The sequence below is a fragment of the Dermochelys coriacea genome, chromosome 1, assembly GCF_009764565.3.
Source record: "Dermochelys coriacea isolate rDerCor1 chromosome 1, rDerCor1.pri.v4, whole genome shotgun sequence".
Taxonomy (NCBI): Eukaryota; Metazoa; Chordata; order Testudines; family Dermochelyidae; genus Dermochelys; species Dermochelys coriacea.
Genome location: NC_050068.2, coordinates 97,901,815 through 97,926,881, shown reverse-complemented (window position 1 = coordinate 97,926,881; position 25,067 = coordinate 97,901,815). Strand labels below are relative to the sequence as shown.

At 42.6% G+C, this 25,067-nt stretch overlaps 1 protein-coding gene across 31 annotated transcripts in view; it reads right to left on the bottom strand.

Annotated features, from left to right (window-relative positions):
• The window catches only part of MBNL2 (muscleblind like splicing regulator 2), a 181,211-nt gene that overhangs the window by 43,855 nt on the left and 112,289 nt on the right, over nucleotides 1-25,067 (bottom strand). For 29 of the 31 annotated variants that reach the window (XM_038405879.2, XM_043504692.1, XM_043504680.1 and 26 more), the window contains 3 exons: nucleotides 8,988-9,152; nucleotides 2,912-3,112; nucleotides 1,976-2,239 (listed from right to left, as the gene is read on the bottom strand). In XM_038405879.2, coding sequence (XP_038261807.1) covers nucleotides 1,976-2,239; nucleotides 2,912-3,112; nucleotides 8,988-9,152 — 630 coding nt within the window. The remainder of the gene's footprint in view (nucleotides 1-1,975; nucleotides 2,240-2,911; nucleotides 3,113-8,987; nucleotides 9,153-25,067) is intronic. The other 2 variants (XM_043504698.1, XM_043504699.1) reach the window with 1 other exon arrangement.

Genomic DNA, 25,067 nt, shown 5'->3' with positions numbered 1-25,067 from the left:
TCTTAATCGACAGGCTTCATTTTTATATCTAGAAGTGATGAATTTTGCATGACTGAAGGACTGGTACTGGATCTGGATGAAATGTATTTTAATTTATTAGCCAAAAATGCAGTTTGGATCAACCTTAAACTATTCATGAATTTGACCTGGTTCATTTTGGCTGTGAAAAAGATTACAGGGCCAGTTTCAGAAAGAGTGCATGTGTTTGTCCATGTATCCCTCACGATCTTTAGTCCATTTAGTCCAAATTTAGGGCATTTGCAAGGCAGGTGCGAGACCAAGATCTGAATTACCATTCTGGAGCAGGGATTTCTACATAAGTCTCCTCCCTTGCCAAGTGAGTTCTCTAACCACCGGGCTATAGACTATTGTGGATGGGTTGCTCTCAATCTTTCCTGTTGAAGCTGTTCCACTTTGTCTAAATACTTACATTTTTAGTGAGCCAAAGTGAGATACTGAACTTGACTCTATAGTCCAGTGATTAAGGCACTTACCTGGGAGATAAAAGACATGGACGCAAATCTTCTCTCTGCCTGATTCAGAGGAGGGAACTGAATTTTTTGGACTCAAATCTAATATTTTTTCTGATTTTTCGGTTTGCTGGGCATTCTGCATTCCCCCCACCACCCCAAAAATCAGTCATCTGCCCTGCTCTGATTGTTACAGCAAAAATCTCAGATATTCACTCTTATTTCCAGATTGATCCTCAGTTTCTGTGAGCGCAGAGAAGGTTTCGCTAAAATTCCTATATTTTAAATAGAGACTGGAAATACTGTAGGAGAAAATACTGAATTAGGGGAAATTCTCCTCTGTTCTTTTCTTTCTGTTTGGATATTTAAATTATTTCAAGTTGCCACATTTGAAAGAAACTCACTCTTTGTCCCCTGAATATCTGGTCTCTATTTATTTGCTAAATACAATAACCTGTGATAGTTATATACTGTACTGTACTGTGTTTCTTAAAGTAAGGCTTCTTACTCTAAGAGTAACTGTATTGTCTACATCTATTGTATGCACTACCCACAAGTCACATCTGTATAATTATTCTTTCAGTGCCAGGAATTAGGACAATGCTGTTTTGATCTGTGGGCTGACTGTACTGCTGTCCCCTGAATAAAACCCTGCATGCTTTATTTGTTCAACTCTATCAATACTGGTGTAGAACTGTTGCTAGTAACAGTATTAGCCATTCTGCAAAAGGACACTGAAAGAAAGACATCTCTAAATATGTTTCAGTAATAGTATAAAACTTCTGAAAACAAATCAGATCCTTTAACTTCTTTTGTTTGACCTTACTAGATACATTTGTATTAATTTTATTTATAGGTATTATTATGGCATTCACAGATATACAAGCTGAATGTCTGAAAATATTAATGAATTAAGCTTCACAATTAAGTGCCTTATTTCCATTTTACTAATGGGGAAACTGAGTCATGGACAATTAAAAATGACCTGCTTAGGATATTACAGTAAGTCAGTGGGAAATACCAGATCTCTCATCTGTGCCCTGTGTTTTGGAAACAAAACCACTTCTTCTTTTATTCCTTGTTTCCTACTAAGTTCTACCAATTTTATTTCTCATCAAGAAATATTAGGAGGCAAATTTGGCATATCATCATGGAGCAGAGAGCAAAGACAGTACAAAGTGTCTAACTGCTTCCCTCTATTCAAAAGAGGAACCTATTATGCTGAAATAACTGAGGGAGGGAGAAAGTATTTTTCCCTAAAGCAGTGGTTCCCAAACTTGTCCCCTGCTTGTGCAGGGAAAGCCCCGGGTGGGCCGGGCCAGTTTCCCTGCACAAGCGGAGGAACAAGTTTGGGAACCACTGCCCTAAAGAAAGAAATACTTTTTAGAATTCCTAGCTTTTATGATGAATGTGTTGAAATCAACAATTTAAACAACACTACTAATTGGAGAAAAACAACAATTGATAAGTTTATGAAAAATGTAATCATATAGTCTTGCACTTACCATCACTGTAGCAGCTGCAGCAGCTGCTTGAGCTGCCACTGCAGCCTGGTTGGCTTGATGTTGAGCAGCTTTGATTTTGGCCTGCAAATGTGCAGGAGGGTGAAAATATTTGCATTTCTCCCTCATGCAACGCCCCTTTATGTAATCCATACAAACGGTTACAGTGTTGTCATTTGTGTCAATCATTGTGCTATCTGCAGGATGTGCAAAGCGGCAGTCAGTCTCTCCCCTCGCGCAGTTTCCTCGTTGGAACTCCCTGCATACCTATGTGCAAAACAATACTTATTACAGCTGATGGACCCACAGCAATCTTAACTGGGAAAAAAAAAACAAAAAAACACATACACAGCTCATTCTTTATTGTGTTTTAGACTTGTCCCACAGTGTTTGCAAAAGTCCTTTACATGTTTGTTAAGTATGTTTGCCTGCCCTTAATTAAGTTGCTATTAATATAGCTGTGTTGTTTGATAATAAGTTGAACTTACACAGAACTGTGTCATTTCAAAAAATCTATTCTTGTTCACCAACATAAAACGCTTACGAATATTACTCAATGTTGTCAATAAATGCTCCTGTGGCCTCAGTTACTTTCTCTATGAATAAACTCATAATGACAGAGCTGTATTTTAAAAACTCAACCCCTTTTGTTACCTTTGATGTTGATTAGGCATATTAAATTTGAGCAATCAACTCTAGAACACATTCATTGAATTTTTATCCAAACCATATTAAAAAAAATGACGACACTAAAACAATGGTAACATTTCCACTGAATGCAAGTGTAAATCCTACAAGAGTACTTATGAGATCTTTATTTTAATAACTAAAGATTAGGCTATATTAGAGAGCGCTTCTAAGGACAACAAAGCTTTTCAAAGCTTTCATGTATAAATTAGCAGAAAATTACATTTCTAGTCACAATGGTGTCTGTAGTACCTCCAGTTTATCAGTCCTCAAGAGTTTCTGAGTAGCAGTCGAACCAGGAACTGTGACAGGGGGACTTCCAGGAACAATGACAGGCGGTGTGGGTAGGATTTCAGTAGGAACTAACCCAACTCCAGGGGTTACAGGTGTTAAGTAAGGACCAAAGCTAATAGCTGTGTTCGTTCCTATTGTTGGACCTACTGGAAATGTGGGCTGCAAAATGAAAATATAGTGAGATGAAAAATAAATAGGTAACCTTACATTGAAACAATTTTTTAAAAAAGTTCGCAGATCTTATTTGATGTCTTTTGTACATTTTCCCTGGTTTTGATTCATTTTCTTAATCAGAATTTAAAAGGGTTGACAACGTTACACTGCATATTTTCTTCTCTTAAACATGGAATACAGCGGTTCTAAAACTGGGGTCTGCCGACCCAAGTCATGTCCAGGGCTGCTGGCTCCACTGATCAACTCCTCCCTCTCCCTCCCAGTGCCTCCTGCACACCGTGGAACAGCTGTTCGGCGGCATGCAGGAGGCACTGGGAAGGAGAGGGAGGAGCAGGGGCAGGGCATGCTCAGGGGAGGGAACGGAAAGAGGTGGGGAAGAGGAGGGGCAGGGCTGGAGAGGGAAGAGGTGGGATGAGAGCGGGGCCTTTGGGGAAGGGGTGGAGTGCGGGCAGGGCCTGAGCATCCCTGGGGAAATTAGAAGCCATTGGGGGGGGGGGCGCAAAATTTTTAAAATCAAAATGGGGGTCCTTGGGTTGCTAAAGTTTGAGAATCGCTGATGTAATACATTCCAGTGAAGGACAGGAACAGCATTTTGCAGCCATATTATGAGAAAAGGAATTCTCAGTGCATCTACACATGTCAGCTATAATTTGAATCTGGATATCTACTGAGATTACAGTTCATACTACATTTCAAATTTTTTTATACATCTCAGATAAAGTGCATCTTATTTCTACTGCTTTCTCTTTCTATCTGCTTCCCTGGTAAAACTGAATTTTATAGGTAAAATGTTATTCAGTATATTGAATCCATCTTTGTAATAATAGTATACATTATATAAGCTCTTTCACATGTTACCTCTATCACTTTGCATGCCGTATTTTGTATTTCTATACAATTTAAGTTACTGTGCCTACAGGGGTGAAAGTAACTGAGGACACGTACCGGTACGGGAGCAGCTCCAGCCCCTGGAAGGGGCGGGGCCTCTGGCAGAAGGGGCGGGGCTGGGGGGTCAGCATCCCCCAGCCAGCCCTTCCATGCTGCCTGGCCCGCACTGCCCAGGGCTCCCGTGTTGATTTAAAGGGCCTGGGGTTCCGGACACCGCTGCTGCGGTAGCAGCATCTGGAGCCCCGGATCCTTTTAAATCGCCAGCCCCAGGGCAGCTGCTCCCTTTGCCGTCCTCCCACCCCCACACCTGTCGGCAGCCAGGGCGGGCAAAAGGGGCAGAGACGTTAAAGCGCCGCAGGGTCCTTTGCCGCAGCAGCGCTTTAACATTGCTACCCCACTGCTCCCCACCCCGTCGGCGGCCCTGCTGGTATGAACCCTACCAGCAGGGCTGCTGACAGGGGAGGCAAAAGGGGCAGGGACATTAAAGTGCTGCCGTGGCAGCGCTTTAATGTGGGCTGGGTATGGGCCAGTGTGGGTTCTTACTGGTATGCAGTACCGGCTCACTTTCACCCCGGTGTGCCTATGACATGTAAAAACCGGCCTGTGCAATGTTTATGTTATATTCAACTGTCACCTGTGGCAAATGGAACATTTATTATTGGGCCCAATATTTAGGTTGTGATCTTTTCAGGTTGATGGGCTGTGGTAGAGAGATTAGTCTCTCTAAGCTTAGCCAATCAAAATCCTTTGAGGGGTGGGAATAATATGGGTCTGAAATTGTGTTTCACAACCATTTAAAGCAATGTAATGCAATGAAGCTGTATAAAGAGGAAGAAACAATTCTGTGATGCAGAAATCCAGTTCAGATGAAGCAGGATAGCAGATTTGCCAACACATATTCCATAAGGTGGGGAGTCAATGCAGTCCCATGGTCAGGACTGGAAAGGTCTTTTGTAGGCCTGCAGAGTTGATGTTTGCTAGAGGCAAACTATAATTATAATGTGAAAAGAATGTGCATAGAAATGCAGCACATCTCAGACTAGTGTAGACTCTGGACTGATGCAACTGGAGCAGTTGCGGAGATATAGTTTGCACCTGCACTCTCTACTGGAATCTATCAGGTTCCTGAACCACCTTATGCAACACTTGCCAGGTCAGAAATGCAGGGTCTGTTATGTAGGACTAAAAGTAAAGCTCCAAGATAAGCTGGCAGCTAGAAAATGCCAAGATGTAGCACAGCTCTGAAGAGACATTTAGAAAATGTAAAGAGGCAGACATCTCTTTCTCTTCAAGTTGGCCTCTATAGGCTCTATTAGAAGGGGAAGCTAGCCATCTACACTGTATGAAACAGCCTGAGGGGAAAGAGTAGGACTCAAAGAAGTTTTGGAGAAAGTTGCTAGTCAAGAATGAGTCCAGCGTAGTCCCCAAGAAGATGTTGACAGCAGTAGACGAACCCAACCAGGGTACCCAGCTGCAGGAAAAGATAATCTAGTTATCACTCATGCAAAGAGTTAACACTTAAAAAAAAATTTTTTTCCACTGCCCATCAAAAAATGTGCTCATATCCTTGCTAAATACTATCCATAAACTTTAAATCAAAATAAGGAAATAATTATAAGAAAAAAAAAGGATTCTTGCTATAACAGGTCTATGCTCAGTTTTTTCACACAATAGCTATTATAAACATGCTATTGCAGCACAATGTTTAATAGAAAAAATAAAATCTTTGCACTAGATATAATTTCAAGAACCACCTTACAAGCTTCACTGAATTGTTTAGGTATTTCTTTTATACTTTTTATTCCGCTACGTCAATGATAACCTACCACAGCCCACTAGCAGTTTGAGACAGAGAAAAAGAACTTGCTTTTTACTCCCTGTTAGTAGGTGAAATAATAAAGTTTGAATGATGATTGTATTGATAGGGTGGAGAAAAGAAAAGAAACATCTATGTGAAATTTAGAGGATTTCTTTGCTCACAGTAGTGACAATTTTAACCAACATCCTATTACATACAAAATCCACACTAATTTAAAAGAATATTAAAGTTGCAAAGTCAAACACAAAACAGTTAGGAAAGGTCAATTAAAATGGTTTATTCTGCCTAGTGCATATGCAGTATGATGCATACTTTAATTATACAATCACATACTATTTCTACCATATTACCCCTGCCTCATTCAAGGCACAGGATGGACAGTGCTCAGGAATGAGGTAGCTGTTCAAAATTTCCTCATCATTCAGTGTGTAGCCCCTAGGTCTTATTTACTATGCACTGTTCAAACCATGCACTGAAATAAAGAATTGTTAATTGATTCATGGACTTTTTAATGGTGCTCATCTCTGTCATATTTGGGCACCTCACTAATATTAATGAATATATCTTCACATCTCTTCTGTGAGAAAGAAAATTATTATTATCCCCATTTTACAGATTGAGCATGGAGAAATTAAAACCATAATGTGCAGAAGAATGCACTAATTTTGGGTGCCTATCCTGACAGACTTAGGGCCTGATTTTTCAGAATACTTAGCATTTTTATATTGTTACTGTGATGCTGGCAGAGCAGGTGCCAGCTCACGCCCAAACTCCTAGCACTCACTGAACACTGACAAATGCATAGCTGGAAACCAAACTGGCTCGTCTGTGGGTTAGTATTGTTAAAATAGGTATTAGATTTATAAGAATGTGTTTAGACTTGGTGGAATACTTGTAGGATGCTGTGTGTATTCATCTCACTTTTAACATCTGTACCCCATGTTACAGTAAAAGCTGTTTTATCTGGCACTTCACCAACCAGAAAGCTCTACAAACTGCATTTCTGATCTTCATTGAAATTCCAGTTTATAGTCCAGTTGGCGCATGTCTGGCAGGGGGTTGGGGCGTGGAAGAGGGTACGGAGCGCGGGCACTGTGAGGGAGTTTGGGTACAGGAAGGGGCTTGGGATGCCAATGGGAGCTGCAGGGGCAGCACCTGCAGGCGGAGGCAGTGACCAGAGCAGCCTACCCACGCCTCTGCCTAGGAGCAACCAGGACAGATTGCCACTTGCAGGGAGCCGCCCGAGGTGAACACTCCTGGATCTGACACCCCGAGCCCCCTCCCGCGCTCCAACCAACTGCCCCAACCCCCCTCCCGCACCAAAACTCCATCCCAGAGCCTGCGCCCTGCAATTCCTCCCGTGCAGCCCCGTACCCAAACTCCCTCCCTCTTAGTTAATCGGCATTTTTCACTTACCAGCACCCCCCATTCTCCAACATGCCAGATAAAACAGCTTTTACTGTACAAGGTTACAGTAGGTGTTTGCATGGTAATCCTCTGTAATTGTATAAGTCATCAAACAGGAAAGGAACATTAATTAATGCAGAAATGCTGGCTTCCTACAGAAGGTGTTAGGTCTGGCCCACCAAGAAGGCCCACTGAAACTAAATAAGCCATTGTGAAACATCAAAGAACAAGAACTCTGTCAATTGCTCCTCCCAACAACCATGTAGAGAAGACGTGCAGGTAGACTTGTTCCATCAACTTGAACTCTGGGGGAAAGGGAATAAAAATCACTGATAAGAAAGAACTGTACCTCTAAGCTGCTTGAACTGTAAGGGGTGAAGATTTCTAAGCACAAGCAAGAGTTCCCCTGGCCTTGGTCTGGGTTAGCCCTAAAGTACATATATATACACACCTTGCATATTACAGCAGCTTCTATTACCCTTTCGGAACATAAGACTGTAACTCATTTGTGCGTGCACGTTTACCTGCTTTAACCTTATAAATAACTCATTTCTTTTTCCTAGCTAATAAATCCTTAGATAGTTTATTATAGGATTGGCTACAAGTGTTGTCTTTGGTGAGAGATCTAGGATGCAACTGACTGGGCATAAATGACTGGTCTACTGGGAAAACCAAATTACTAATATAAACAAGGTTTCATTTTCTTGCACCAGAAGATCTCTCTGCCTGTCCTTTTACATTTCCCTGTCTCCTCAGTCTCCTCCTCCCTGCTGTCCACTCTCCCTGCTCCCCTTATATTGTCTCCTCTCTCGCACGTGCATGTGTGATACATATACACACACATGTCTGATCCAACTTCCATATGAAATCAATGAAAGCTGGCTTTGACCCTAAGTGTTCCCACTGGGTCACAATGCGCTTGAGGTAAAGGAGTAGCGCCCACTCACCTCTAATCTTTATTGTTTGTTACAAAGATGGCCCTGACCTGTTTGAACATTCCATAGGATTGATCATTTATACATATGCCCATATCATTTATACCAAGCTGGTGTTCATGGCTGCAAGATGCTTGCTGTGTATCTGGATTTGCAAGAAATGCCCCAAACTGTTTTACGTATGATTTCAAAAGATGGAACTTTTGAAGCTTGTGAAGTCTTTTCTCTTTGTCTATGTCACTCTGGGGCACTTCAGACTTCAAGCTAGGAAGCAAGCACAACCCATGAACACATAATCACTAGTTCCATTCTGGAAGGGAATAAAGAAACAATCTGAGATGAATTTATTTATTTATGAGATTTATTTAAAATGATTCAGCTCATAGACACTGGGAAAGAAGACACTGCAATCCTACTCAAATGGTTATTGTTCTTGTAACTCTTTCCACTCAAGCGGGGATCTTAACAAAGCCCTTGCAAAGCTAACCCAAGGTAGCTGGGTCTCAAAACCTGAGAGAAAGAAAGTGTGTGTGGGGAGAAGGGGGAGGAAGGATGGAGAGAGAGGAAGGAGAGAATGAGTCAGGTTGAGATAGGGAATGGGGGATGTGCCACATCTATGATGACTCCTCAGCACACACTTTTAAATTTGTGCATGTTTTCCAGCATTTCTGTACTTCACACAGTCTTTAAACAGCAATTTATTTTCATTGACAAAGAAAGTAGTAAGGTGTTTAGAGGCCATTTTCAGGTCAACCCAATCTCACAACTGAGCTTTAATTACCCACCACATCATTTGAAAAAGGATACTTACCATTGGCTGAATTGGTGATCCTGGAAACATGAACTGCATCTGCTGGGCAAGCATTGCTGCTGCAGTTTTCTGTTGGATTAAGTTGTTCCTGCCATTAATTTCTAGTTGAGTTTTTAAATGTGTTGGTGGATGAAGGTACTTGCAGTTCTCTCTTGTACAACGACCCTGCAAAAAATTACATCAGTTGCTTTATAGCTTTTAATGGCGGTTTGGTTTCTCAAGGCAAAATATTACACCATCAATTAAGGAACAAAAATTGAGTTGCAAGGCATTTCCTTGGAATTAAGTGACTAGCTAGAAAGAGATGACAGTTTATGGCTGTGCCTCAGGCCAGTAACTCGAGTTGGTCATTTATGTTATCAACTGAAAATTTAAATTTTTTTTTGCTAATTTTAGAAAATGATTGATGGTATGTTAATTGGTAAATACAGGACATTGTTACAGAATTAATGCCCTGAATATTAGCTAGACTGCTTGAATTTCCTCTCAAGATATCCTGATCATGGCCTCTAATGTTAAAACAATATAAATGTTAATAATTAATATTAATAGATTTAACATTTTAATTTGAAACAAAATATAGCTTTTAAACACTGGATATTAAATGTATGTTTGCAGAACTACAAGTCTTAATATTAGAAATTGTCTTTGTTCTTCCACTCCACTGTATTGTTTCCCTTTTTGGACTTGAACAGCTTGTCAAATTTGGGGGTTCTGGGGGGGTTCCAGTTGGATGTAGAAATTGGGAAATATGTATTTGATGCAGTTTTGTTTCTTTACAAAGAAAGTCCTATGTCTCTGAATACAGGAGGAAATATCAGGAAACAATTTTTTTCTTCATAATTAGGATGGAAATGATGAGATTTTTATAGGTAAATGTCAATACACATCAATTTCACCATACATACACAAATGTTGAAAAAAATATTTCCATAGATCATCATAGAAATTTACAGATAGTCAAAGAAAAATTCTGCTTAAGACCTTATTAGAGTTTGATTTCAGGATATTTATTTTATATATTTTGACATGTAATGTTGATAATTCGTGTTTTAATGGTTTTAAAGCTTTAACTTTTTGAATCTCAATGCCGACTGTCATTAAATAATTATTGTCCAACCCCCCATATCTTTGCACAACTGTGAAAATTTAAAATCAAGTAAAAAAATAAAAAGCTTTAATATGAACATCGATATTATCCGTCAAAATTATTTAAAAAGAAAAAAACTCTGCCAAGCCTACTCCCAGAACCAAGAACACTCTTTTCAGTCTGAAACCCAACCCTAAAACCTCTTCCCAGGTTTCTTCCAGTGTCGGCCACAGTGCTTTCAGCTAACCTTTCAGGTTGTCTCTCTCAGATCTGTTGACGCAAAGCAGCTTAAAGTTGACATAAGCATGGAAGTGTCTACACTTAAATTTTGCTCCTGCCATTGTAACTGCCCTGCTACGCTGACTTAACTCCACAGGGGTGAAAGTAACGTAAAGGACGTGCCAGTACTCTGGAGTCCTGAGGAGGGGGCGAGGCCTCAACTGGAAGGGGCGGGGCCTTTAAATCCCCAGGCCCTTTAAATCAGGATTTAAAGGCTTGGGGCTAGGGGGGTGGTAGCAGCAGCTGGGAGCCCCAGGCCTTTTAAATCACCTCCTGAGCTCTCAGCTGCAGAGCTGGCTGGGAGCTGTGAGGTTCGGGGGCGATTTAAAGGGGTGATTTAAAGGGCCCGGAGCTTTAGCTGCCACTACCGCAACAGAGCCCTGGGTCCTTTAAATTGCCAATGGAGCCCTGGGGGTCCAGCAGGAGGGCCCAGGGCTCCAGCTGCCGCTACCGTCCACAGCCCTTTAAATCGTCCCCGAAGCGCTGCTGCCGGAGCCTGGGGCTCTGACGGCTATTTAAAGGGCCCGGGGAGGTAGAGGCAGCGGGAGCCCTGGACCCTTTAAATAGCCACCAGAGCCCTGCTGCCACTACCTCAGGACTCTGGCAGGCTCCGGCGTCTATTTAAAGGGCCCAGGGCTCCTGCTGCCTCTACCACCCCGGACCCTTTAAATCGTCCCCAGAGCCCTGGGGTAGTGGCAGTGGGGCTACAGTGGTGATTTAAAGGGCCCGGGGCTGTAGCAGTGGCAGGAGCCATGGGCCCTTTAAATTGCCATCCGAGCCCTGCCACCCCTACCCCAGGGCTCCGGCAGTGGGGCTCTGGTGGCAATTTAAAGGGCCCGGGGCTCCAGTCACTGCTGGGAGCCCCAGGCCTTTTAAATTACCGTCTGGAGAAGCTGATCCGTCCCGGTACGGCACACCGGCTCTTGCCGGCAGGGGTGGCAGGTTTGCATAAATTTTGGTGGTACCCAGAACCTGCCCCTGCTCAAACTCTGCCCCCCCCCAAACTCCACCCCCCACCTGCCCAAGGCTCTGGGAGGGAGTTTGAGTTGGGGAGGTGGTCTGGGGTGCAGACCCTGGGCTAGGGCAGGGGATTGGGGTGCAAGAGGGGTGCAGGCTCTGGGAGGGAGTTTGGGGATGGGAGAGGGTGCAGAGGGAGGGGGTGCAGGTTTGGGGATGGGGTGCAGGGGTGAGAGCTATGGGCTGTGGCTGGGGATGAGGGGCTTGGGGTGTGGGAGGGGGCTCAGGGCTGAGGCAGTGGGTTAGGGTGTGGGGGGGATGAGGACTCTGGTTGGGGCTGGAGATGAGGGGATTTGGGGTGTTGGAGAGGCTCAGGGCTAGGCAGGGCCAGTGTAACCACTAGGCGAACTAGGCGGCCGCCTAGGGTGCCAAGATTTGGGGTCGCCAAAAAGCAAACCAGGCAGCAGCGGGGCTTGGCAAGGAAACGGGCCGCTGCCTTGGCTCAGCCACTATGCTCAGCCACAGCGGGGGGTACGGAGAGCGCACTCACCCCCCCATACCCGCCGCCCAAGAACAAAAGAGCCTCGCGCGAGCACCCAGTGGAGGAAGAGGATGCTGGTGCACTGGCCAAGGTAAGCGCTTCCCCACAGCTCAGGCACCTGCTGGTCCAAGCTCCCCTCGTGCGCCGGCAGCTGGAGAGGACGGCAGCCCACAGAGCTGAGCTGCCCCATGCCCCTCCCCCTGCCCCAGCCTCTGTCAGCGGGGGAACAGTTGGAGCTGCCCTGCGCTGGGGCTTTCTACAAACTGGGACCCAGGCGGGGAGAGAGGAACAAAGCCAGAGAAACACTGTGCCCCATAGAGAGATCATGGCTAAAGGGAAATGCAGAGCAGCACTAATGGCTTCAAATTCAAACAGCGATTGATTGGCTCCAACTATGCAGTATTGGAGAGGGAGAGGAGTGTAGGGCAAGCAGGGACCTGCAGTACTTCGTAGCTGAGTCTCTCCATCCATCCCAGGATGGTCCTGCCAAGACTGACAGTGTGAATACAGACACAGCAATACATTCGGTTGAAGAAAGATTCACATTGATAAAGCAAATTAATTTAGTATTTGGTTTCCTATATGATGTTTACAGTTTGCAAAATACAACACTGAAGCAAATTATGGAACATTGCTTGAATCTGGAGTAAGCTTTGCACATGGTGAATCCAAAGATATTGATGCCTCCAACTCGTGCAATGAATTGCAAGCTATTGCAAGACGAGGCCAAAAGAGTGCATCACCGCAAGATGTATTGAACTTCATATGGAAAAATAAGCTGACAGATAGTGTCCCCAACACAGTTATTGCTCTTCGCATCCTTTTGACTCTCCCAGTTTCTGTGGCCAGCGGTGAGTGAAGCTTCTCGAAGCTCAAGTTGATAAAAACGTACATGCGAACATCAGTGTTGCAACAAAGTCTTGTTGGGCTATCTACTTTGTCAATAGAACATGACACTGCTCGCAGCATTGACTTGGAGGAACCTGTTTCTAAATTTGCTAAACTGAAAGCGCGGAAAAATAAATTTTAAATTATAATGTGTTACTCTGTGATAGTGTATTGTGTATAATGTTATGTGATTTATTTTATTTATTTTATGCTATGTTGTGCAAAGTGAAAAGAATAACAATGTCAACACTGTCACTTTATTCATTTATTTTCATTAAATATGTAGACTAAATAATGAAATTAATAAATTTTCAAGCCGAATGTGTATTAATTCTAATGAACAACGCCACATTATGCAGTATTCGTTTTTGAAAGTTTATAATAAGCAATGTTCCAGAGGGAGAGGAGGGGGGTGCAGGGTGGAAGTTTCGCCTAGGGTGCAAAATATCCTTACACCGGCCCTGTGGCTAGGGCAGCGGGTTGGGGTGTGGGGGGATGAGGGCTCTGACTGTGGGTATGGGCTCTGTGCTGGGGCAGGGCTGGGGATGAGTTTGGGGTGCAGGCAGGCTGCCCTGGGACTGGAGCCAGAGAGGAGGACTCGCCCCAGCCCCACCCCCCCCGCCGGCAGCAGCGAGCTATCATTCTAAATGGGGTTTTAACTCAACCCAGAACAAGATTTCATCCAGCTCATAACAGAGCATTTATAATTATTACACCACATCCACCCTAACTGAATTGGGCTCGTTAGCACTGACCCCATACTCAGTAAGGCAACGCCCATCTTTTCATGTGCTGTGTATTTATACCTGCATAAAGAAAAGGAGTACTTGTGGTACCTTAGAGACTAACAAATTTATTTGAGCATAAGCTTTCGTGAGCTACAGCTCACTTCATCGGATGCATTCAGTGGAAAATACTGTGGGAAGATTTATATACACACACAGAGAACATGAAACAATGGGTGTTACCATACACACTGTAAGGAGACTGATCACTTAAGATGAGCTATTACCAGCAGGTAGGGAGGGTGGGGGGAAGGAAGAAAACCTTTTGTGGTGATAATCAAGGTAGGCCCTTTCCAGTAGTTGTCAAGAACGTCTGAGGAATAGTGGGGGGGAGGGAGGAGGTATGGAAATAACATGGGAAAATAGTTTTACTTTGTGTAATGACCCATCCACTCCCAGTCTCTATTCAAGCCTAAGTTAATTGTATCCAGTTTGCAAATTAATTCCAATTCAGCAGTCTCTCGTTGGAGTCTGTTTTTGAAGCTTTTTTGTTGAAGAATAGCCACTCTTAGGTCTGTAATCGAGTGACCAGAGAGATTGAAGTGTTCTCCAACTGGTTTTTGAATGTTATAATTCTTGACGTCTTATTTGTGTCCATTTATTCTTTTACGTAGAGACTGTCCAGTTTGACCAATGTACATGGCAGAGGGGCATTGCTGGCACATGATGGCATATATCACATTGGTAGATGTGCAGGTGAACGAGCCTCTGATAGTGTGGCTGATGTGATTAGGCCCTATGATGGTGTCCCCTGAATAGATATGTGGACAGAGTTGGCAACGGGCTTTGTTGCAAGGACAGGTTCCTGGGTTAGTGGTTCTGTTGTGTGGTTGCTGGTGACTATTTGCTTCAGGTTGGGGTGCTGTCCGTAAGCAAGGACTGGCCTGTCTCCCAAGATCTGTGAGAGTGAACTACAATACCCACCTGCTGAAGTGAAGAAACAGATTGACAGAGCCAGAAGAGTACCCAGAAGTCACCTACTACAGGACAGGCCCAACAAAGAAAACAACAGAACGCCACTAGCCATCACCTTCAGCCCCCAACTAAAACCTCTCCAACGCATCATCAAGGATCTACAACCTATCCTGAAGGACGAGCCATCACTCTCACAGATCTTGGGAGACAGACCAGTCCTTGCTTACAGACAGCCCCCCAATCTGAAGCAAATACTCACCAGCAACCACACACCACACAACAGAATCACTAACCCAGGAACCTATCCTTGCAACAAAGCCCGTTGCCAACTCTGTCCACATATCTATTCAGGGGACACCATCATAGGGCCTAATCACATCAGCCACACTATCAGAGGCTCGTTCATCTGCACATCTACCAATGTGATATATACCATCAGGTGCCAGCAATGCCCTCAGGTTGGGGGGCTGTCTATAAGCAAGGACTGGCCTGTTTCCCAAGATCTGTGAGAGTGATGTCCTTCGGGATAGGTTGTAGATCCTTGATGATGCGTTGGAGAGGTTTTAGTTGGGGGCTGAAGGTGATGGCTACTGGCGTTCTGTTGTTTTCTTTGTTGGGCCTGTCCTGTAGTAGGTGACTTCTAGGTACTCTTCTGGCTCTGTCAATCTGTTTCTTCACCTCAGCAGGTGAGTGGATGGGTCATTACACAAAGTAAAACTATTTCCCCATGTTATTCCCCCCGCCCCTCCGTGCCTCAGACTTCTTGTCAACTGCTGGAACTGGCCCACCTTGATTATCACCACAAAAGGTTTTCTTCCTTCCCCCCACCCTCCCTACCTGCTGGTAATAGCTCATCTTAAATGATCACTCTCCTTACAGTGTGTATGGTAATACCCATTGTTTCATGTTCTCTGTGTGTGTGTATATAAATCTCCCCACCAAATTTCCACCAAATGCATCCGATGAAGTGAGCTGTAGCTCACGAAAGCTTATGCTCAAATAAATTTGTTAGTCTCTAAGGTACCACAAGCACTTCTTTTCTGTTTGTGAATAGACTAACACGGTTGCTACTCTGAAATCTATACCTGCCTACTGTATTTTCCACTCCATGCATCAGATGAAGTGGGTTATAGCCCAGGAAAGTTTATGCCCAAATAAGTCTGTTAGTCTCTAAGGTGCCACAAGGATTCCTCTTTGTTTTTACCTGTAGATGAGCTTTTAAATTGAGAAATTGGAAAAAAAAGAACAGAACTTTCCATTGCTCATTTATAAGGTCCTTATGATTCTTCCCCAGAGACATACACAGCTGGAAAAATCATTAAAATACAGAGGTAAAGAAGGAACATTAGTGGAGTTCACCATCAAAAATCACCACAGGGAATAAATAATAGCTACAGGAATATCCTTCAGGTCCTAGATAAGCTCATTAAGATCCCCATGAAAGAACACATTTTTAGCCACTTACCTCTCTATAAAACCCTTGATACTTGTGGAATCTTGTAAAGTCACTATTAACACTAGACCTTTGCATGCTATTCAAGCTCTGAGACACTACTGCCTTCCTCCTACCTGGGCTAGACACTGATTCTCGGCTTACTGTGTCCCTTACTCAGAGACTTTGCTTCCTTCTCAGCTTCCACTCTCAAGTGTCCCTTGCAAAATTTTTAAAAAGTCTCAGGTACTTTAAATAAAACAGTATTGTTCTGAACATTTCCTTACAATTACAGATTTGAAAAAACTGACCTCCTTCCCCCCCAAAAAAAAGACTTTCCTGACCAAATCTATCATAGAAATGTAAATGGCTTTTGAATGAGGTGCCTCTGAAGCAGGGTCAGAGTAACACACAGCTGTGTAGGGCTTCAAATGATGGTCTTAGAAATTACACTACCTATTTTACTTTTCCCTTTCCAGGTCACAAACAGTACTGCAAAGGCCTACTTTTTAAAATGTGGTCCATGCAAATTTTGCGTCCTATCACTCATGTGCATGAAGAGACCTTACACGCACAAACTTCATTTGAAATCTGAGCACAAATGGGTTCTGCATGTATAGATTTGATCACTTACACAGGATAACATTAGTGCACTAAAACTGCATGCAATCAAATGGAAGCCAGGTCAATGTGTCCCTTTGAAAATTCTGTCCCAAGAGTTTAAAATTCCTTATTCTTTCCAAATAAAATTTTATATAAATAGCTAATTATTACTACTACTGCTACTACAGGTATTTGAGATGTCATCAAATAATATCTGGGCACACTGTAGGTTTAAAGGAATAAATGCATGCTGTCAGCAATCCCAGCAATACTGAACTAGTTAACTGTAAAGGATAGATGTAGACACCAGTAGGAAAATTTCAAAGGAAATTTCAGAACTGGTAGTTAGTAGAATGTCTGGACAAAGAAAGGCTCTCAGAACTCCCAGACAATGCTTTTGATAACTGTCACCAGAGTGGTGTCTTCTCACACTTCACCTACTATAGGCTGCAGTTTACCAACCACAATAGATCCCTTATTCAGGCATATCATGCCACTGTTTTAAGCAGATTTCCACATTAAGAAAAATGGGTAGTTTGCCTAAAAATCAATGGCACAAGACAGCCCAGTGTTTGTACAATGCTTTTTAAATGTAGGGTACTATGTAAGTGCTTAACTTACTATTTTAAAGTAACAATTCTAAGTGAAACTAGTGCAGAAATTTAAAAAATGCTATAGCTGTGTACAGTAAGATTTAAAATCCACATATTATGTGCACTCTTTTGCATTCCTGCATTATGTAAAATTTGGGAAGGCAGCAATCTTGTTTAACTGTAAGTCTCCAAAATAACAGGGAATTTACACTGCTCATCAATATATTTATGTTCCAGTCAAAGAGCTGCTACAGGGAGGGTCAAATCACTCCATGGTTGAAGGTAACGTTGAGATCACAGCTCTGATGCCAATTAAAGCAGTTTCCCTCCAATTTCTGGTGGCTGGGTGATTAGCCAGTCTCTTCCCCGCCAAGCACAGGATTACATGAAATATTCCAGTGCAATTCTATATGAAACAGCTTGTTATATTTAACACTCAAATGACAAATTTAGATGAAAATAAACATTATTTCACAGGATTAAACATACAACTCCTAACCTATGAGATGTGTGTGAGATCTCTTCAGGTATGTCTCAACTGCAATTAAAAATCCATGGCTGGCCCATGCCAGCTGACTCCATCTCATGGGACTCAGGCTAAGGGCCTGTTTCATTATGGCCGCAGACATTCGGGCTCAGGCTGGAGCCTGGGCTCTAAGATCCTGTGAGATGGGAGGGTCCCAGAGTTCAGGTTGCAGCCCAAGCCTGAACATCTATACTGCAGTTCAACAGTCCCTTAGCCTAAGCCTCACGAGCCAGAGTCACCTGGCACGGGCCAGCTGCAAGTGTCTAACTGCAATGCAGACATACCTTTAGACAGCAAGGCTGTTTAACCTAGGGGTGTTTTAGGTATGTGAGGACTTATTTAATAGCGCCATATCTTCTGTGGGGTCCAGCCACACATACCCCTATTCACACATGTTCACAACCAGCAACCTGCTGGAGCTAAAAACAAGTTGAGAATGCTGGGGCAGAGGCATCAATCTAGAAATAAAAAAAGTTGATGGTGGTTGTGACTCTTGTGGTGTCATTCAGCCTCAGGAAGCTGTGTTATCCGGCCCTGTACCAACCGAAATGCTCTATAAATTGGCATTTCTAATCTTCATAGAAAGTCCAGTTTATAGGTCAGCTGCTGTGGAGCCGGCAGGCTCCATACCTGGCTCTGTGTGGCTGCCCAAAAGCGACAACCTGGCCTGCTGTTCCTAGGCACAGGTGTGGTTAGGAGGCTCTGTGCGCAGCCCCTGTCCCATGTACTGGCTCCACAGCTCCCCTTGCTGGGAACCACGGCCAATGAGAGCTGCGGGGGCACTGCCTGTGGGCAGAGGCAGTGCGCAGAGCCACCTAACCACCCCCAAATCCCTCCTGTGCCCCAATCCCCTGCGCCGATCCCCTTTCTGCACCCAAACTCCATCCCAAGACCCATGCCCCACAACCCCTCCCATGACCCCAGCCCCACACCCCCTCCCACCCCAAACTCCCTCCCTCTTAGTTAACTGGAATTTTTCACTTACTGGCACACCCCATTCCCCCAACGTGCCAGATAATAAACCTTTTACTGTACATGGACTGAAAAGCTCAGTTTGTGCTCTTATCAGCTCTAGGGTTGCCAATTTTGGTTGGATGTATTCCTGGAGATTTCATCACATGACAATCTTTAATTAAAGATTAATCTTTAATTTCTGGAGACTCCAGGCCAATCCTGGAGGGCTGACAACCCTAATCAGCTCAGATATTTTAATGGCAATGGACTTGCTGGCTGATTAGAGGCTACTTGCTTATAAATGTTGAATCCTAGATGTGGCACTTTGTTGGACTCCCATTCTTCACTGGCCAGTCAGCGTGGTGGAGAAAGCATAGAGGCCTCTTTGTCAAGAACGGTGACATCACATGGCCAGTGGCCAACAAACAGCCAGAGTAGCAGCAATGACAGCAGCCTTTGCAGGCAATTGAGCCAAACAGGCTAACAAGCTAGAAGTGAAGGCCCACAAGCCTTTCCTTCAGTTTTTGAAGCTGGTTTCCTCCCCCTTGGCACTGAACCCCCCAGAGCTCCTAGGTTAATCAGGATGGGGCACTCGCCTTCTGGCATTACCCAGTGGGGTCTGATTAGGCCACCTTTTGTCAAATAAAGAACTTCTCCTTTCCAGTAATTCTGAGCTAGGAAAATCCATGGATCAAAATAATATCCCCAAATCAGTCAGTCAACAAGTCCGTAGGTGCTTTGTGACATCTGAGGTTTCCAGTCCAGTCCAGAGGTATTACACCTCGATTATCCTAAAATGTTTCAACTCAAAAATAACTTAAAAAATTCAATGCTACCACAGTTTTGACAATTTTTTCACAAGCAACGAGATTTTGGAGGGTTCTGGAGCTCTTCTTGCAATGATGCAAGAAGCTCCATCCCCCTCACGAAGTTCAGCCCTGCTGGAAGCCAGCAGTGTACCTCTGCTCACTGTTCTCACAGCAAGGGAGATAGGAGGAGGAAGCACAGGGCCCAGCAGCCCAGCACAGCTCCACTACCTCCTCCTCCCCCTCCTGTAACAAACAGGACAGGATGGCACATCTGCTCCGCTCCTTTCCCTCCCCACCGCAGCACTCAGCCTGGGAAAGGGCGGAGGATGGTCAAGTGCCCCTGAAGTTGCCTTCCCCCCCTAGGAGCCTGGGAAGAGAGTAAGGAGATCCAGGCTGCAGCTCTCCACGTCTGGGAGAGGGAGGAGCCTTAGGAGGAGCAGAGGTGAAGCTGGGGACTAAACTGGGGCGGGAGGGTGGCGATAAAGTGAGGGGGGTGGGGCTAAACTGAGCGGGGAAATGGGGGACAGTATTAATTGCTGGGCAGGGGGTGGGTAGATGTGGGGATAAGACCTCCTGCAGCAGGAGCCACCATCATGATACCCAGTTTATTTGGGAGAACGGACAACACTAATTATCATGCTCGCATGCACGCACACGCATGCACACGCGCACACACACAATGGGCAGCGATAGTTCAATAACGAAAAGACAGATTGAAAACACAGAACAATATTTAAAAAAAACCCTCATGATTATTGGGACAACCTCAGCATTTTTGGTGAGGTGGGAGTCCAATTCATGATTTTTTATCCTGTGAGGCAGAGAGCTGAAACTGAAATCATAGGAAAGGACAAATCATACATTCATTCAGCTATGCAAACAGAGGGACTGTTTCCAAGCAGACAAATACTTATAACTTTCTCCCATTTACATTTTGGTATTCAGCAACTGAACTTGGAACAGCATTTCAGATTAACAAAATCTGGATGAAAGGTTAAAGTTTAAGTTGGTCAAACTAAAAAGATCTTTCCTCCCAAAATCACAATTTGAGGGTTTAATTTTTATGTGCAGATCTATCTGTCTCATACCCTCTAGCAAGCTCGCCTATCCCCAGCTCTCCAAAGATAGTAAACAAAACCACAGCCATTCTAGCCAGATGAATAAGACCTAAATGCCCCAGCCTCCTCTCCCCTCTCCCAAAAAACTTCCCTTATAATTGCTTCTGAATACTATTCTGGAAGTTAAGTACACGTGTAAATGTTCCCGGACTTCAAGCTTCAAGGTGACTTCCAAAAGATTTTTTACAAATTTGACTTGTGCCGTATTTTGCTTCTTTATGTCATATAAAGAAGACCTGAATTTTATACGCTTGTGTCTCTGGATTATCTTTGTGAAAATATAACTGGATTAATCTCAATAGAATTATGCCTGATTTATATTGATCTGAGAACAGAATTGGACTCAATGCCTTTAAAGAAAATGAAAGAGACCTCAGAATTACATGAGGTTAAATTCAATTAAATAATGACTAATAAGATTATACTAAAACGACAGATGCTAAACCTTTGATTCAAAGAGTTGGATTGTCTCAGCTTGCATTCAGTTCCTGTCAGTGGATTGCCACTAGCACAAACAAAGCATAAGGAAAAAACACATTAAACAACTAAACTATTTCAAATGTAATATACATAAATTACTATTAAAACTTGGAAAACTGGGGAAACAAATTAATTCTGTATCCACAGGACCATAACAATTCCTTCAAGTTCACCCACTAATATGAGTGTATGTGCCTTCGCTGTCACATTTTCATCACAAGAAAACATCAAGGACATATATCCACCTTCTTACTCTAAGGTGAAAAAGGAAATGAAGGTAAAATGCTCAAATTAATCTAGATTGTTTCAGTTACTAAAGAGGGAGGAAAAACCATCAGCTACTCATCTGTTGATTTTGGATAATATGCTAAAATTACTGAAAATTGGCATAACAAAAATAATTTAATGTATTTATAAAGCCCAGGAAAGAGAGCTTTCTGTGAACACAGTGACAGACAAAACTATAAAACAATGAAGAAAAATGAAAATCTCATCACAAGGAAATTATTATGTCTAAAAGTTAGAAGATATTTACCATGACAGACCTAATAGGAGTTATTTATTGAAAAATGTTTGACTGAAGAATACATTTGTAATACAGATAGGGAGCTTTTGTCTCTCTCAAGATGCTTTTTCAAACAAAAATATTGGGATGCGTTTCACAGTGAGTATAGAGAATGGGTTGACAATTTGCCTTAATATCAACAGAAGCATACATGATATTAAGACTACGTCTACACTACACACTTTTTAGCGACACGGCTGTGCAGCTACAGCCATGCCGCTAAAAGCCATGCAGTGTAGCCCCTGTTTGTCGGCAGGAGAGAGCTCTCCTGCTGACAAAAAAAACTTCCACTCCCAATGAGTGGCGGTAGCTTTGTCTCCTGCCGACAAAGCGCTGTTCACACCGGTGTTTTTTGCCGGCAAAACTTTTGTTGTTCAGGGGTATGTGCTTTTTTCACATCTCTGGACGACCAAATTTAGTCGTTCAGGTTCCAGTGCAGATAAAGCCTAAGGTTGCGCTGAAGGAAAAAAACTGTAGTAAATACTTCACGTTCCAAAAAAGATGCATATGAAATTGCAAATAAATCTGATGAACAACCTTGAGATTACTTTCACAGATATAAGTGTGCATACTCGGAGGCAAAGAAAAACTAAACAAACTAAAAACAGTCAGCTTCTTATATAATAATTAATTCAAAATGGTTTAAAATGACACTGTCAGCTTCTTATATAATCATTGACTCAATTATAGTTTGACAACCTTAAAAATAAACACGTCTTTCCCCAATGATCTGATCTTTTTCCATTTGGTCAACATTAATTTATTCCCTTCAGTTCTAATGTTTCCAGAAACTAGAATAGTTCTGTTTAGTTTACTTACTTGTTTGCTTGCCAGCATCAGCAAAGCCTTGGCAGGAATTTTTACAGCTCTGGAAAAAGTGGACTAAATTTTACACTCTAAGGTACATATGGAACTTTATGGACCACAAAGGCAACCACACCAGAGCACTTCAAGTATACTAGCGGTCCAGCTTTTGTAAAACTGACAAAGTCAGTAGATGGGAGGTATGAAAAAACAAGTTACTAATATTTTTTATTTCTAACACAATAGCATCCAGTGGCCTTAATCAGAAGTAAAGTCTCATTGTGCTAGGCACTGTACAAACATACAGAAAGACATGGTCCCTTTCCTGAAATCTAAGATGCTAAGTGACACATGAAGGCTGGCAGAATGGAGTGCTGTTTGTAAAAAAAAACTGGTTAGTCTCCAACTTCTTTTTTCTGTTCTCTTTTGGAGTAGATAATTTGCAGATTCATGCATACACTACAGCAAACAGTATCTTCTAAGTATCTTTAAAGCATTTCACTAACACTAACAGAGAGCTCTACAGAACTTTACATTCAAAGCTACTTATAAGTAAATATTAACTCTTATCAAAAATATCTATTTTAAATACAGGATAGAATTGTGATCATCTCAGATAATACTGATTGGTAACTCATGGCATATGCTAACTTTTTAGTGACAACCAATGTACTCAGTCACTAAGTTTATTATAGTCTGTACTGAAATACAGTCAGACACAGTAAGAGGTACAAATTTTGGTAATGGCAGAGTTTTCTTTAACTTTTCTACCTATCTAAAAATCAATCAGAAAGAAGGGAGGCCAGTGAAGACACCTGTAGTTGTCAATTGCAAATTGGTTGGCAAAGAAACACAGAGAGACAGCGTAACAGAAAAGAATCATTTTATAAAAATTCTGACCGGATAAATGAGGAAATAACTTAGTTGACACTCTAGCAAATGAGAGTTCTCTCAAGAATGCAGCAGGAACTGGAATCCATTTCACAAACAGCTATAAAACTAATTAGATGACATCAAAGGGTTAGGAGATATATTTTGGTAATGAGATGACTAACTTTGATTTGTTCAAAACAGAAAAGGAAGAAAATGCTGTAAATTTTAACATTAACAAAGTCTTATTGAAAATGTTACCCACTTTAAGTGAACTTGAGACTACGTTTAAATTGGGACCAATGTTTAATCAAAAAGAAATACTTCCATTTAGGAAAAGCTTATCAGTATGATTTGGTAAATTTGCAAGATATCAATGGACTATGCTAGTGTATTACAGAGGATGTCAACAAACTCATGATATATCATGTGGAGGCCTATGGAACAAATATTTACAGTATCAAATTCTAAAACATGCTACATAGCAGCTATATGTATCGAAGTGCAGGGACAATGCAGGCCAGTGGACTGAACTGGTAATCAGGGAACCTGAGTTCTATTTCTGACTCTGCCACTATGGTTCTGTATAACCTTTGGCAAGTCACTGATCCCCCCTCTGAGCCTCTGTTTTTCCTCCTGTCTTTGCCAGTCTTGTCTACTTAGGGTATGTCTACACTACCTGTCAGATCGGCGGGCAGCAATCAATCCAGTGGGGGTCGATTTAGCACATCTAGTCTAGACATGATAAATCGATCCCTGAGCGCTTTCCTGTCGAATCCTGTACTTCACTGCCACGAGAGGCGCAGGCACAGTTGACAGGGAAGCGGCAGCAGTCGACTCACCATAGCGAAGACACTAATAGATCTAAGTATGTTGACTTCAGCTACGTTATTCACGTAGCTGAAGTTGCGTAACTTAGATCGATCCCCCCCACCAGTGTAGACCAGGGTTTAAACTGTAAACTCTGAGGCAGGGACTGTCTCTTACTATGGGCGTATGTACTCTGTCTTGCGCACTAGAACACGGCTGCCAGCTGGGGCCTTTATGCCCTATCATAACACAAATGATAACAGACGCAAAGGCTGTTTCTCTTTGCAGTTTTCATTCTTTATTAGGCAAGCACAAGGTTACTTTACTAACAAAAGGAAAAAGCAATATCCTAGTCCAATATTTCAATAGATAGTCTAGGAGAAGTTACATAATTGTAGAGGTTAAAAGTATATTATCTTGTCTCCTTACAAAATGAAGAGTGTTTACCAGCTCTTTATGAGAGTGCTAAAGCTACAGCTGTGTTATTAATAAATAAATCATGGGTTTAGCCGAGGGAGCTTGCCAGTGTGAGTGGAGTCTGATACGAATTCCCAATTCGGGCTGGAAAGGTGATGAAAAATGCATAGAAATTTCTTAAAGTATTAAAGGACTTACATGTGTCAGACCAGTAATAAAACACTAATCAAGTGGAGCCTGAAAACAAAGCCAAAAGAAATGTAATTGTACCTCTAGAAAAGGTTGATATATAGATTCTCTTTTACTCTCCATAATTACACAAGCAACAGTGAACAAGGTTATTAAAACAATAGACAGTTATACTATTATGTTATCTACAAAGAACATAAAATGTGAATTTAGCAAATGATATAACTTTCCAACTAATGTAGCTTATATTAAAAGTAAACATGAGCAAGGATCTTTCTCAACCAGCCCTACCAACACAGTTCACATGTTATTAATGATCTGGATGATGGGATGGATTGCACCCTCAGCAAGTTTGCAGATGACACTAAGCTCGGGGGAGAGGTAGATACACTAGAGGGTAGGGATAGGGTCCAGAGTGACCTAGACAAATTGGAGGATTGGGCCAAAAGAAATCT